We start from the raw sequence: 15,962 nt of genomic DNA on the forward strand, positions 1-15,962 counted from the left end.
AATTAAGAATTTTCTTGCAGTGAAAACATATTAATACGCAATATACAACAGGTAAAATTAACTCCACCCTGAAAAGCTACAGTTTAAACTGCCAGTTCATATAATAACGAGTATTTGAGTATTTGAGTATTTGAGTATTTGAGTATTTTATAAGTAAAAATAAGTCAAATAAGTATTGTCACATCATCCCAGTTTAATCTTCTTTCCTTCCTTCCCTCCTCACAGTTTGGGTGCCACACCTCCAGCCTTCCTGTGTGTTTCTTTAAGCCATGATATCAGGATGTTGTTTGTCTCCGCCGGCCTCTCCATCTGAATCCAGTGTCCACACTCCTCGATGTGCCCTCTGCTCAGGTTCACAATCTGGAATTAATAAGTAATAAATAGCAGATTGAATTCCAATAATCTATAATCACACAGGCTGCAGTTTGTCATGCTGCTGTTTTTCTCACCAAGTCCTCCATTCCTTTGGATAAGGCTGGCAGCAGGACGGGGTCTTTACCTGCTGTCACCATCAGCGCCGGCATCAGCAGCTGACACACACACACACACACACACACACACACACACACACACACACACCCTTCAGTTTATTGGGATTTTTCTTGGGACATTCAAATCTTTCTCCAGGACCTCTGGAGTCACTTTCCAGGAGGTTTCTGTGCCTGGTGAAGGATTCCAGGATGTGTAGAAACCCAGTGTAGGTGGAGGTGTTTCACATGTGCAACAAACCTTTCCAGTGGGTTGAGAACACATCCACCTCCAGGTCACGTGACCGTTACGATACCAGTTCAGCGGCCTCCTGTCAAACAACACGAGGCGATTATTGCTGATTCACAAAAATGCAAAATACAAAATGTTAGAGATCAACTACTTTGTAACAACTAGGCCCGAAGCTCCTGATTATTTTATTTTGAAATAAGACCAGAAGTGTGTGTGTTGTTATGATTATTTTCTTTATCAGTTAATTATTGATTATTTTCTCAAATTAATTCATTGATAGCTTTGTCTGGAGCTGAAGTCTGTCGGCCGTGTTTGATGTGTTCAGTCTGAGCCACCTGAAGCCGTTCTCTTTGTACTGGCTGACGTAGTACTGCAGGTCGGCCTCCGTCAGCATGGAGCTCCTGGGAATCTGCTCGGGCAGACCCACAAACAGACCTCCTGCAACACAGCGCCGACAGCACACGTTGGTGTCTAATGAGCTGACAAGAATCTGATTCATCTGTGAGATAATTAGCAGGAAATCCTCTGACCTCGAGCACAGACGCCTGCCGTGCTTATGGCCGGACTGTTCACCTGAGGAGAAGACAACATCACCTGTGTACGCCTGTCATATATATATATATATATATATATATATATACTTGTGTGTGTGTGTGTGTGTGTGTGTGTGCTCACGTCTCCGCTGCTGTAAAAGAAAATCTTGAACGTTCTCTCCAGGTCCTTTTCCAGCTCGGCCTCTGCAACGCCCTGCAGCACACACATGTCCCGTTAAAGCTTGAGAGCCAGGTTAGCTGTTTCCTCCTGCTTCCAGTCTTTATGCTAAGCTAAGCTAACCAGGTTGCAATATGAGACTGACACCTACTCTGACATCTCGCTGTCTGGAAAGTTTCACAAGAAGCGATAAGAAAATGAATTTATCAATATAAGAAAATGGGTCATTTTTTTTCTTAGTGTTAACAAATCTCATGAAGAGACCAAAACCAGGGCCGCCTGGGAGTTTGGAGGTTGTGTGTTTGAAGTCTTGAATGTTCGGAGCAAAGTCCTGGAGGACGGGGGTCGAGGACTGTTCGGTGAGGTAACCAGCTTCCTTCTCCTGAGCCGAGTCCTTTACCTGTGCAGGTGTTGGTGTTAGCGTGCTGCAGACAGACTCACTGGCTTCTGGAAGTAGAGCTGGTAGTCAAATATGGGAAGAGCCTTCAGTTTCTCACCAGGAGGAGCAGAGGGATCGGCTGGGAACAGCGGAGTGTTCAGAGACGCCACAGCCCTTCACACACAAGACAAACACAGTTTACTCCTGTTCAACTCTCCAGTCTAAACCTGTTGACGTGTGTGTGTGTGTGTGTGTGTGTGTGTGTGTGTGTGTGTGTGTGTGTGTGTGTGTGTGTGTGTGTGTGTGTGTGTGTGTGTGTGTGTTTGTTTAGCCTGACTCTCTCAGGGAAATACTGAGCCATGTTCCAGACCAGGGCGCCGCCCCAGTCATGACCCACCAGGGTGACCTGTGGGATGGACTGGGACAGAGACCAGAGTCTGCTTTGACATTTCAAATGAAGTTTTATGTCTTTGCAAGGTTATTTTCTCCAGCACTCTTGTCATCACCTAATTTAATTTGACATCAATCACTGTGCTGCTGAGGTAGGAGTGAGTGTAATGTGCTGTCACTCACCATTTTGTCAAGAAATGTGATTAAATCCTGGAAAAGGACAGAAACCATCACAGCAGTGTGAGTGTGGCAGTCACAGCAACAATGAATCTGTTCACATATGACATTTTATTCCTCTGTGTGTGTGTGTGTGTGTGTGTGTGTGTGTGTGTGTGTGTGTGTGTGTGTGTGTGTGTGTGTGTGTGTGTGTGTGTGTACCTTGCAGAGCTGCTCCTGAGAATATTCCTCTATGTCTGTTGGTGAGAAAATGACATGTGACACAGTTAAAGAGGTAAAAACATTAATATAATATAATATTAGTAAATTCATCTTTTTAGTCCTGTGCTTTATTGCAAACATGTATATTCTACATTTATATACTAGTTTATCATATCTGGATAAGCATACTGCATTTATTATATGACCCTAACCCTCACTCCAGAGATTGACTCACTGACAGGTGTACGCACCTGGGGGCGCTGTGGACTCTCCATACCCCTTCATGTCCAGAGCCAACACCCTGAACCCTGCTGCTGCCACAGCTGGGATCTGCCATAGCAGAGAGAAAAGAAACTGTAAGTGACAGTCTGGTGTCTGACTGATTTTAGAGTCAACATGTAGTAAAGCTCTGTGTGAAATCCTGGGCAGGTCAAGGTCACCTGATGCCTCCAGGAGTACCAGCTCTCAGGGAAGCCGTGACACAGCACAACCGGTGGACCTGAGCCCATTTCAACATAGTGAGTCCTGACACCAGGCTGAGACAGAGAGAGAGAGGAATGATCCTTTAAAAACACGAAAAAACACCATCATTTTCTCACCTACATGACTGACACTGATCCACATATTTACCCTGATGGTGACGTATCCATGTGACACCTCATCAGGGCTGCAGGACGGTACAAAACTCTCTGCTCTGACAGCCTGGAAAGCAAGTTAGCATGTGAGTGTGGCACATAGGATATTTATTTAATTGCACTCTCATTTAATGTGTTATTTTGCTCCTTTAAATGTGTTATTTTAATATGTATATATTAAAATTCTAAGCGTTTGTTATTCAGGCACAAGACCACCCGTGAAGCTATATAAGCTGTGGGCGAGCTGCGTTCTTCAGTTGACCTTTGGGAATTTAACCGGCTAACTTAGCTAGTTAAGCCAACGCTAATTAAACAGGATAGTAGCGAGCTAGCAGGAGAAGCTAATGTGGCACATAGGATATTTATTTAATTGCCCACTCATTTAATGTGTGTTATTTTGCCCTTCAAATGTGTAATTATGTATATATATATGTATGTTTGTAAATCAGGCACGAGACCACCTGTGAGGCTATTTAAATTGTGGGCGAGCTGCTTTCTTCAGTTAGCAGTTAGCATCTTTCCAGTCAAACCTCTGAAGCCCAGCTCACTCTAATCGTCTTTTTATTTCTTCTAACAGGTGGTAAATCAGGTAAGAACGGCCATACATGTTGTAAATATTGTGTGCTTTCTGTTTTCTGTAATATTATGCACTTTAGATCATTTTGTACATATGTTAAATTATTAACTGTTAGCGTTAGCTTCAGGTTTTAAAAGTAGGCGAGTAATTGTTGACGGGTGACGTGAGGGGGAGACAGAGGTGACGTTGTGTGGTGTGTGTGTGTTTTGTGGTTTACATTTTGTGTATTTTATTATTTAAATCCCAACGGTTTGAATCATTGTTTAGCTAACGGTTCTGAACAGTTAGAGCTCGAGCTAAAGCCTATTAACGGCACAGCGTAACAGTTTACCGTTGCTAAGCAACAGGAGAGCGCACAGGCTGCGGCAAAGACTAACTACTGTCTGTGGCTGCGGTGCTGTAGAAGGAGGAAGAGGGAGATTTTGATTTAATGTATGAAGAGGAATCAGATAATTGTTTATATTGGGAAAGAATATGATTGCAGGTAGTAAAATTATATAGAATTAACCCTAAAAAACCTTTTATATTATTATATAAATTATTATTCGCCTTTATTTAGAATGGACTGGTTTAAGCTTACCTCTTATATATGTATATATATATATATATAACAGAGTATTTATGCTTATTGTGAGTATTTTGTAATGTGATTTTGATATTGTATTATTGTCTTATATTGTGATTTATATTGATGCAATTGATTTAGTTAGCAGTTACCATCTTTCTAGTAAAGCCACTGAAGTCCAGCTCATTCAAATTGTCTTATTTTTTAAAATATGTCACCCCTGGAATCAGCTTAAACTCTATGGGCGTAACATTAGCAAGCTAATGTTAGCACCAAATAGACCACATCTGTTTGTTTACTTTCTTTTTCTGCATCTCTCACATCAGCCCAACTTAACCTTCTGTCTACTTGTAACCCCATAAATTTAATATACAGTTAATTACAGAGGAGAACTGGTCTGCACCTGAACTCCAGTAAAACCAGCCAGTTTGTCCAGAGCGTCGTCCAGACTTCCCACCAGGATGGCCTTGATCCCCGCTGCCTCTGCCGCCTTCACACCCTCCTCATCTGCATCCAGCCACACGGCCTGAAAGATGATGCACAGCTGGGCTCAGAGGGTCATGATGTGATGATACCAGGGTCGACTGAAAACTTTTGTCTGATGGAAAAATTATAAAACTACTTGTCTCCAAAACAATTCACTATTTGATCATATTAGTGGCGTCCACCTGTTGTGATGTCACTCCCAGCTGCTGCAAGGCGGAGCTGAACATGGCGGGCTCAGGGACCCTGTGACCTGAGCGGCAGGACTGGAGGACCAGGTCAAAATGCCCCCCCAGCAGAGAGAGAAGGCGGGCTGGACCATCTCCAGCTGCGCTGTCATCTAGCCAGTGATTGGCCAGCACAGCTGTGAGTAACCCTGAGGGGAGGTGAGGGGAGGGGGTTGATGTAATATTATCACCTTTTATCATATTATCAGTGACCTGAGAGTGTGTGTGTGTGTGTGTGTGTGTGTGTGTGTGTGTGTGTGTGTGTGTGTGTGTGTGTGTGTGTGTGTGTGTGTGTGTAAAGGTGTGTTGTTGTGTACCACTGCGGCGCAGACTAGCAGCCGTCTTCAGCACAGCTGGTTGGACGTCCATCATGGCCGCTCTGAGCGCCTCCAGCAGGCTTCTAACTGACCAATCAGATGGCAGAGTGACACCCCTGACCTGCGCCTCCTTCATACACTCCTCCTCAAACACTGGTATCATCTACACAAACACACACAAACACAGAGTCAAACAAACAGTCCCACAGATGCAATAGAGGAGGTAGACTTGACTTCACCCACCTGAGAGAGTGTCATCTCGCCTCTCTCTGCCCGCCTCATGGCGCTGTCCGTGCGCAACGCAACGCTGCACAGGAAATCCCTGAGAACCACAGCAAAACAACAAGATCAGATATGTTTAAAATCTATATGAGTCTATCAGGTGACACTGAGGTGAGATCAAAGGAGGCTGAAGGTAACGGCCCCGCTCACTTTTCATCATCTGCTCACAAGATTTCTTTTTTTCCTGCTGTCTCATCCAGCTGCTCACCTGTTTCACATTTTCACATCACCCCGCTCTGACTTAAACCTGCCTGACCTTCTACCTGAGTTTTGTTTCCTGTTTCCTGCCTGTTTGTTCCTGCATCTGCCTATAACCCTGTTATTGCACATTAAAGTTGCTTGACTGCATCAGCCAGTCCTGTGAGGCTGCTGTGGGTCATCCCTGTCTGCGCTCTTATCAGGAAACCTTAATTTGAATGAAGAAACCAGCACAACAAGCTTTCACATTCAAAGTACAGTCTTGAGATACTTGTACTTGAGTATTTTGATTTTCTGATACTTTATGCTTCACTACATTTCAGGGACAAATATTTCTACCTAATTACATTTATTTAATTATTGAATAAATGATGGAGAAAAAGTATGTGAACACTTTTCTGCTTTAAATGGAAACTGTGAATTGAAATAATTTCCTCCTGTTCCTAAACTCTCTGTTTTATCTACTTGAGCGTGAACATCAGATGGACAGAATTTGAATAAAACACCCAACATGTGATGAAAGGAACATTTATATTATTGCGTTCATGTGTGGTGAAATGAACAACATTTTTCATGCAGAATATTTGTAAAACAAGTTTGACCAGAACAACATAAAAAATAAAATGTTTAAAGTCAGAAAAAAATGAAGGAGCACATTAAGTACACAACCACCAGATTCTGTATATACTTATAACTAATTGTAGCTGGTCTGACTGGTGTGTGCAGCAGGACAGGACAGACAAAGACATGAATAAACAAGGAAACGGTGCAGTGCTGGAACTCATCATGTATCTTATCTTGCCAATAACCCTATTCACAGGTGTCCATTTACTTTTGTGACTTTGTCTTCTAAATTTGCAGTAAAATCTGTTTAAATCTTATTCAATATTTTAGTTTTGATTGCGTCACATGCAGACTTACAACACTCAAGCAACCACAAGCTTCTTATATTTTTAATAAAGTTTTATCACCTTTATCTCCACTCAAACTACAAGATTATTTAATAATCTTCATGCATTTTATGATGATGATGATTTATGTTTTTGTTCAACCTTAGTCTTTAATTTAAAAGTCTCAAATGTCTCTGGTTATTTTTTTACAGTGTGGAGATGTTGCATAACAGACTCCTTACCCTGGCAGGTTGTGCAACTCCTCCATCTTGTGGAAAACTGCATCCGGTCGAGAGGAGACGGCAACTCCCCAGAAACTGAACAGGACGACTTTGTGCTCAGCCATGTCGTCTGAGTCTGACTGAGAGCAGCTTTAATTACTCTCTTTTCTCACAGGCCTGCGTCTCCTCTGCTGCTGCTGCTGCTGCTGCTGCTGCTGCTGTGAACCGGCTCTGCTCAGGCATCGGGTAACTTTGCCCTCTGTACAGACTCACAGACAAGCTCCGCCCACTTGTCACAGTTGACTCAGATAAAAAACAAACAGATGACACCACCTCCAGGTCAGAGTGTAAGTGTGTTCTTATCTACAGTTTTATCATGCACACAAGAAAAAGAACATTTCAAAGCATCAAAAATATGAAATTGATATGAGATTGAGTCTAAACTATTTGCAGTCAGTTTTTGTGATGAATTATAACTTATTACTTTCTACTGCAAAACTAAATGTAAAAAATAATGCACAACAAAGACACAGACACACATTTCTGTTGCAGGTGTACTCCTTTTATTTCCAAACCTGAAGTCAGTATAGGTCAGTGATTTGAATTCCTCCCACATGAAGTTCTGGATCAAAGGTCCCATATAGTCTAAAGGTAGATGTCCGTGTGTTGTTTGATTATAAAGCAGGTCTAGGTTAAATCTGTAGTAAAATAAAAAAGGAACAGGAAGTAGGTGTATTTACATTGTTGTGACATGTTGTTGGACTTCTCCACAATCTATTTACATCTGCCTTCATCTGATGTATCGTATGTACATTCTTTTTATTCGTTTCATTCATTTTATTTGCAGTTTCACACCTTCCAACACTATTAAACCTGTGGACAACACCAATGTGTCAAGAGTCGTAATGTGAGGAAGATATTGCTTTAAAATAATATATTACAAGACTTATTTACATGTGAAAGACATAAGTTGTATTTTTTACAAGGTAAAATGATTTATGTGTCTCAATATTCATTTTTCACTTTTAGTCTTTATGTTTCTTTAAACAGAAGACGAGCCTTCCTCCTACAGCTCACACAGAGAGACTGACGAGCCAAAGAGCCTCAGCTGAAACCCCACCCTGAACATAGGGTAGACGGGTTCAGTGAAGGTGGTGTTGAAGGTGTGGAGGTGGGTCACTGTGTGAGAGGAGACACTGTAGAAGGAGAGAGTACCAGCAGGCCAGTCCAGATACACTCCCACTCTGTTGGAGAGGGAAGATGGAGAACACATGTCTCTTCCTTTGCTTTTGTGATGAACAGAGTAAGTCTTCCCAGAGCAGTACAGACTCCAGGACTGATCATTCCCTCCCAGTAAGCAGTCAGCACCTTCTCCTTTCCTGTTGATTCCTCTGTAGGTCACTCCAACGCAGACCATTCCCTTCCATTCGACCTCCCAGTAACAGCGCCCAGTCAGACCAGTTTGACACAGCAGTTGAAGGCAGTCGTCAAATCTGTCGGGGTGATCAGGGTAGAGCTGCTGTTCTCTCACTGTTGCCACCTTTCTGTTGTTGTCAGACAGTTTGAGGTTTCTGTGTGCTGTGTTCGGGTCGAGTGAGAGTTCACAGGCATCTGCAACAACAACAAAGCTGAGTTTCATATGATACAGTTATAAAACAAGAAGACATTTATTGCCTCTCAAGCTACAGACACTTACACTTCCTCAGACCTGGTTTCAACCGCCAGGCTCCACCATGGTCCACCCTGAGGGAGGATACACACATTCAGAACAGTATATTCTCTCAGATTATGGACAGATGCAACATGCAATAGACTGTGCATTAGTCAAGTTGTTTGTATAGGTTACCGTGTTAGTGATGCAAGTTACACGCGCAAATGGTTATACAGTTAGATTTGGTTGCAAATTGGCTGCTCCCTGCTTAAATATGTGTTAGCAAGCATCATGAGAATCACCAAAACAACAAAGGCAATCCGTCTTCCTAAAGCTATGCAACAAGCATTTAGTTAGTTAGATACTAATACTATCTATTGATATATATCTATATACAGTCTAAAGTAAAATGTAGCTAACCTGTGTGTGACAACTATGTGGTGCTAAATGCTAGAAATGTAACTCGAATGTACGGCAAGATACAAGGGAAGTACTCTAAACTAAAAAACTTTTGTAACCTACATGAAGGATTCTAGCAAAGCCTAACTTGTCATACCGTCAAGAGAAACCCTCAACAACATGTATTTATCTATTTTTATTCCAACTATTCTAACTGACCTGATCATTGACGGAAAAAATGGTTCCACAGTCTACTGCCTCTATCAGACATCAGTTCTGCTAACAGCAAGTTCCTCCATACCTGAGAGTGTCCAGTCTCCAGTCTGGATCCTCCAGTCCAGCAGACAGAAGCTTCAGTCCTGAGTCTCCTGGATGATTGTAGCTCAGGTCCAGCTCTCTCAGGTGGGAGGGGTTGGAGCTCAGAGCTGAGGCCAGAGAAGCACAGCCTTCCTCTGTGACCAGACATCCTGACAGCCTTTAAAACATGCATGAGATACATGTTAGATCAGCTTCATATCCGAGACTTAGATTAGCAGGATTCATGTGGAACAAATGATCAATTACAGTTTGTTGATTGATTGGCTTCACCTTCTGTTATGGCTCAATAAATCATTCTGGAGAATAAATCAAGGTTGAACCTTGACTACTTGACATTCATGAACACTTTTATTGTCTCAGTGTTACCCTGAATGTGTAAGATCCTGACCTGAGAGTCTCCAGTGTACAGAGTGGACTCTCCAGTCCAGCAGACAATAGCTTCACTCCTGAGTCCTGCAGGTCGTTGTTACTCAGGTCCAGGTGTCTCAGACTAGAGGACTGGGAGCTGAGGACTGAGGACAGAGCTTCACAGCTTCTCTCTGAGAGGTTACAGCCACTCAGTCTGAAGAAACAACAAACAAAAACATGATTTTACTGCTTAGACCAAACGATCCTGAATTGACCCAGTTACTTCTGTACTTACACAGCTTTGTTAGAGACTTTGACCACTGGCAGCAGCTTCAGAAGAGCCTCCTCTGAAGCAGAGTATTTCTTCAGGTCAAACACGTCCAGATCTTCTTCTGAGGACAGTAAGATGAAGACCAGAGCTGACCATTGAGCAGGAGACAGTTTATCTGTGGAGAGACGTCCTGATCTCAGGGACTGTTGGATCTGCTCCACTAGAGAACGATCATTCAGTTCATTCAGACAGTGGAACAGGTTGATGCTTTTCTCTGCAGAGGGAGTCTCTTCAATCTTCTTCTTGATGTACTGGACTGTTTCCTGATTGGTCTGTGAGTCACTTCCTGTCTGTGTCATCAGACCTCGTAGGAGAGTCTGATTGGTCTGCAGTGAAAGACCCAGGAGGAAGCGGAGGAACAAGTCCAGGTGTCCATTTGGACTCTGTAAGGCCTCGTCCACAGCTCTCTGGTAGAAGTTTGTCTCTGCAGATTCGTCTCGTCTTGGTTCAGACTTCTTGGAGGTTGATTGTTCTTCTGACATCAGATTGAGTCCAGACTTGATGAAGGTCAGATGGACATGAAGAGCAGCCAGAAACTCCTGAACACTCAGATGGACGAAGCAGAACACCTTGTCCTGGTACAGGCCTCTCTCCTCTTTAAAGATCTGTGTGAACACTCCTGAGTACACTGAGGCTGCTCTGATATCGATGCCACACTCTGTCAGGTCTGATTCATAGAAGATCAGGTTTCCTTTCTGCAGCTGCTCAAAAGCCAGTTTTCCCAGAGACTCAATCATCTTCCTGCTCTCTGGACTCCAGTGTGGATCTGTCTCAGATCCTCCATCATACTTGACCTTCTTCAGTTTGGACTGAACCACCAGGAAGTGGATGTACATCTCAGTCAGGGTCTTGGGCAGCTCTCCTCTCCTTCTGGTTTTCATCACCTCCTCCAGAACTGTAGCAGTGATCCAGCAGAAGACTGGGATGTGGCACATGATGTGGAGGCTTCGTGATGTCTTGATGTGGGAGATGATCCTGCTGGCCTGCTCCTCATCTCTGAACCTCTTCCTGAAGTACTCCTCCTTCTGTGGGTCAGTGAACCCTCTGACCTCCGTCACCACGTCAACACACTCAGGAGGGATCTGATTGGCTGCTGCAGGTCGTGTGGTTATCCAGAGGCGAGCAGAGGGAAGCAGTTTCCCCCTGATGAGGTTTGTCAGCAGCACGTCCACTGAGGTGGACTCTGTAACATCAGTCAGGATCTCAGTGTTGTGGAAGTCCAGAGGAAGTCGACACTCATCCAGACCGTCAAAGATGAACACGACCTGGAACTGATCAAACCTGCAGATTCCTGCTTCTTTGGTTTCAGTAAAGAAGTGATGAACAAGTTCCACCAAGCTGAACTTTCTCTCTTTCAGCACATTCAGCTCTCTGAAGGTGAATGGAAATGTGAACTGTATGTCCTGGTTGTCTTTGTCTTCAGCCCAGTCCAGAGTGAACTTCTGTGTTAAGACTGTTTTCCCAATGCCAGCCACTCCCTTTGTCATCACTGTTCTGATTGGTCCGTCTCTTCCAGGTGAGGCTTTAAAGATGTCTTCTTGTCTGATGGTTGTTTCTGGTCTGACTGGTTTCCTGGATGCTGTTTCAATCTTTCTGACCTCATGTTCATCATTGACCTCTCCAGTCCCTCCCTCTGTGATGTAGAGCTCTGTGTAGATCTGGTTCAGAAGGGTTGGGTTTCCTGTCTTGGCGATCCCCTCAAACACACACTGGAACTTCTTCTTGAGAGCAGATTTCAGTTTGTTCCGGCACGATGGAGCAACCGTTTCTGAATGAACAAGCAACAAATTATATCACTGTGTAGATATTACTAAAACTGTGATTTTATTACTATCTACTTTTCTTACTTACTGTTGTATAAAGAGTCGGCCAGCTCCTCCTGCTTCATTCTCCGCAGGAAGTGCAGTGTGATCTCCAGAAAAGCCTCCCTGCTGCTCCTCATCTGCTCTTGGTCTTCATCATCCAGCACCTCCTCGTCCTCCCTCCGACCCTCTGAGCTGAGATGAAGAACCTCCAGGAAGCTCCTCAGCTCCTTCTTCACAAAGGTGACAATGTTCTCTTCAAGACCCTGAAACAGTGATGAATATAAAGCAAATGAATCACATGAATGAGTCTGACTGTTGTAGGCTGACTGACAGACCACTGGTTAAAGAGATAAGACTGGTTATTTTTCATGTCAGTATTGACTGCATGTACAAACCATGAATATGGTGCTCAGGTCTGTGTGATGCTCCTGGACAGACTGACCAGTCTCTAACCTGTCCTGGTCCACTCTGAAGGAAACACATATCCAAACTGTTGTCAATGACTTGTTCACATTACTGTACAGGCAGCTATGGTGAGTGTCATGTAACATTACGATATAATTCTCATTTTAAAAAAGAATTTTATACCTGTCTCTGAAGTTAAGAGGATGACCTACAGAGTGATCAAGGACAAGTGTTTTTTTTTGTAATACTCATTTTGGCCACAAGAGGCTTTGAGTCCTGTTCAGACTGGGGTAGTTGTTCACCTTAGCCTCCAAGTTAATTATTACAAAAACAAACACAAAATATTGGTTAAAAAAATCCCTTGCCTCTCAGGGCTTCTGTACTAAATGTCAAATTAAAAAACATTTGTGATTTGTACCTTGTACATTTTGTACCTTTTATCAAATGGGTGGCGTCCATCTTTGAAGTTAAGAGGATGACCTACAGAGTGATCACTCTTCAGGGACACACAGCTGGGTACAGGAGGGTCTGGTCTCTGCCGATGAATCCTGGAACAAACAAGGATGAGGAGAACAGGCAATGAGAGGCAGGATTTGGACGAGCAGTGTCCAACTTTCCTTGCACCTACTCCAGAATCAGCGAGAGCCTCCTCTTGCTTCAGCCTCAGGCTACAGCTGTACGTTCACTAAAGCTCTTGTGCTGCAGTAGAGTCTGAAGCTGGGATCCTCAGTCCTCTGTGAGATGCAGGACTTCTCCACAGCATGTTACCGTTCTTTTGTTTAGATCTCAGTGTTGTATAATAATATGTATGATATAATATAATAATTCAAATATCTGATCATTGCAGCTTTAAACCTTCACCTTTTGTCAAGTGGGTGGCGTCCATCTCTGAAGTTAAGAGGGTGACCTACAGAGTGATCACTCTTCAGGGACACACAGCTGGGCACAGGAGGGTCTCGTCTCTGCTGATGAATCCTGGAACAAACACACCACATATTATAATCTGGATAATTAAAGTTAAAACATGAATCCATCAGCATTTACTGTGAGTAGCAGCTTCAGTCTTTTTCTTCTTTAAAGTCAATGAACGTGTTTTTCTGGTCAATCAGTCACAGTAGCTCCTGGATACACAAACTAACTAGATATCAATAAGACACGTGTTCTGCTCCACTCACATCATTTACTTCATGTCATTTAATATCTGATTTGTCAGGAGCAGAGCCCACAGATATAGAAAAGATGCCATAAAAGTCTGATTAAGAACATTTGTGATTAATATAAAGAAGCAGCAACATAAGTATCTGGTTTACTGTATTAAATGACTTTCTAATGCAGCTTTAAACCTTCACCTTTTGTCAAGTGGGTGGCGTCCATCTCTGAAGTTAAGAGGGTGACCTACAGAGTGATCACTCTTCAGGGACACACAGCTGGGTACAGGAGGGTCTGGTCTCTGCTGATGAATCCTGGAACAGACACACCACATGCTGGTTTACTAACAATGACATCCTGATCCATCACTCATTAACCTTCTCTATTCTATACCAGACTGAATCATGGGATTCAAGAGGACAGGGCTGTACGTCTCAACCAGATTGTAGAAGGGTTCCTGCTGTAAAGACAGGTGATGCAACACCTGCTCACATCTGGGAAGTTCAGCTTATCTGACTGACTGGAGGAGTGTCATAGAAATGTCTGAAATATAACCCTAAAATATGGGTTAAAAAATGTTTGTTTGTTAAACTGAGGCAATGTGACAATTTCAAAGTGTTAATACAGCAAATGAAGCTAACATAACTTTTCACAAACAGTTGTATAAACTTAAAAAGAGCCAATTATTTTTTGTTGCCAACTTCATAAAATGAAATAAACACAACTACATTTAAAGTAACAAGTGGATATAAAGTCATAACTTAAAATATATATATAGAATATATAGTTATATTTACTTAGTTTTTTGAAGGCAATCGGTTTCCTGGATTTTTTTAAGTAAGATCAACTTGTCTCAATTTACAGTGATAGGTTCAAACTTGAGAAGATAAATATCATGGAAATAACTTTAAACATTTTGGTTGAAAAACAATTATCAACCTTCTTCCTTATCACCTTTCTTGTAAGCAGTAACATGGACACCGTCATAAAAATGTTTGAGATTATTACTTCAGTTTCAGAGTCCAAAAGCGTCAGAGATGGAATCTTATTATGACTCCATCTAAAGTTTTACTGGCGGACCTTACTGGCAGTGGGTTGCAATATCTTGTTACTGTGTTCAATAAAGATACACAATAAACTGTATTGTTTAAGTTAAGCCATACCTTTCCATGTTGGAAGTAACCTGGAGTCACACTGATGAGAGAGAGAGGGAGAGAGAGAGAGCACAGTCTGGATCAAACATCATTATTAGTAAAAGTAGCCGTTCATTACTGTTAATGAAGTCTACAAATCAGTAGAAAAATTAAATCCTAATCATTTGACCAGGATTGTGTGGAGCTCGTCTATTAGACAACATTTCATAATTATATAGTTTATGTGTTATATCGCTTTTCAAGAATAATTAAGATAAGATAGTCCTTTATTTGCAGTGTTACAGCAGCAAAGTGAACAACACAAATGAAATGCAAAATGAAAATATCACACACTAGAAATTTACAAAAGATAAATAATAGACAAAACGATGAATAATATAGTTTAGCAATATAGTCTGTACAGATAGATATGATATAAAAAATATGTAAGTGGAGTTACATCTCCAACAGTTGTAATGAGCAGTTTTTAAAAAGGAGCGCTCAGAGACAACAGTGATCACGTCTGATTTAATCACTGGAACAAATGAATAATGTTCAAACAGGTTGTTTCTGATGAGGAGGAAACATTAGAGACTGAAGAGATCTCTACTCACTCAGCTCATTCCCACGGGCGTCAGTTTTCTATCCAGCAGCTCACTTCAGTCTTTTTCAGGTGTGCTGAGAGACACATGTGTTGCTCAGTGAAACAGTGGTGTTTGTCAGATGGCTGGACTCATATCCCTCAGTCATTACCACAAGACTGAGGTGTACAAAGATCAATTTTTTACAACCAGATCAACCCATGTAGCTGCGTCATCCACTGAGGAGAAATATTTAGGGGGAAACAGACCTGTAAAAGCAACTGCTGACTGGAACAGTGAGAAATAGTGAGAGAAATAACAATGTTTATCTCATAGTTTAAACAGGCCAAAGTCACTACCTTCTTTGAAATAGTGGATATAAAAAAGATGCTCTTTATAACTCCAGAACTTCCTTAAAAACGACCATGTTTTTACATCTTTTTCATTATCATTGTGATCCAGTGATGGTAAACAGAAACTTCTGATACTTGATTCGGCAATTTGCCAAAATAAAAGTTAAAAAATAAATGAATTAAATAAACAGGCCAGAGCTTTCTGTTGCCTTCCTCTTACTGTAGTTCAAAAAGTATAGCACAATTATGCTACAAATGAAGGATTATGAATATAAAGTAGAAGAATAATGGCAGATACGATGGATAAATTATTACTATTATTATTATTATTATTATTATTATTATGTTTGTGGTGGTCACAGCATTCATCTTTTGTAGAAGTGACTATTTCTTTAGATAATCAAGAGAAGATGCTGCTTAGAGTTTTAATAGGAAGTAAAACTACTAATAATACGATAATAATACAACAGTCTGCACTAAATCCTCCTCCATGAATGTTATAATGTTCAGTTTGTG

General features: G+C 41.9%; 2 protein-coding genes across 2 annotated transcripts; both read right to left on the minus strand.

The window, feature by feature from the left end:
- Window positions 1-173: 173 nt before the first annotated feature.
- Window positions 174-7,246, minus strand: ephx2 (epoxide hydrolase 2). Its single transcript, XM_022762944.1, has 18 exons — window positions 6,995-7,246; window positions 5,626-5,704; window positions 5,383-5,545; window positions 5,024-5,214; window positions 4,759-4,881; window positions 3,209-3,280; window positions 3,019-3,114; window positions 2,830-2,908; window positions 2,579-2,613; window positions 2,384-2,410; window positions 2,143-2,228; window positions 1,873-1,984; window positions 1,396-1,467; window positions 1,251-1,293; window positions 1,056-1,158; window positions 730-799; window positions 450-530; window positions 174-360 (listed from the first exon to the last, which is right to left on the minus strand). Exons 1-18 carry the CDS (start codon window positions 7,096-7,098, stop codon window positions 220-222), a joined length of 1,677 nt encoding a protein of 558 aa, XP_022618665.1. The 5' UTR covers window positions 7,099-7,246; the 3' UTR covers window positions 174-219.
- Window positions 7,247-8,039: 793 nt separating this feature from the next.
- On the minus strand, window positions 8,040-14,550 carry LOC111234771 (NACHT, LRR and PYD domains-containing protein 3-like). Its single transcript, XM_022762960.1, has 11 exons — window positions 14,543-14,550; window positions 13,580-13,693; window positions 13,092-13,205; window positions 12,665-12,778; window positions 12,221-12,293; window positions 11,872-12,088; window positions 9,985-11,788; window positions 9,730-9,903; window positions 9,325-9,498; window positions 8,670-8,716; window positions 8,040-8,584 (listed from the first exon to the last, which is right to left on the minus strand). The coding sequence occupies exons 1-11, from the start codon at window positions 14,548-14,550 to the stop codon at window positions 8,040-8,042; spliced, it is 3,384 nt and encodes a 1,127-aa protein (XP_022618681.1).
- Between the last annotated feature and the right edge of the window lie 1,412 nt (window positions 14,551-15,962).

The sequence above is a fragment of the Seriola dumerili genome, unplaced genomic scaffold (genome assembly GCF_002260705.1).
Source record: "Seriola dumerili isolate Sdu_G_001 unplaced genomic scaffold, Sdu_1.0 BDQW01000457.1, whole genome shotgun sequence".
NCBI lineage: Eukaryota > Metazoa > Chordata > Actinopteri > Carangiformes > Carangidae > Seriola > Seriola dumerili.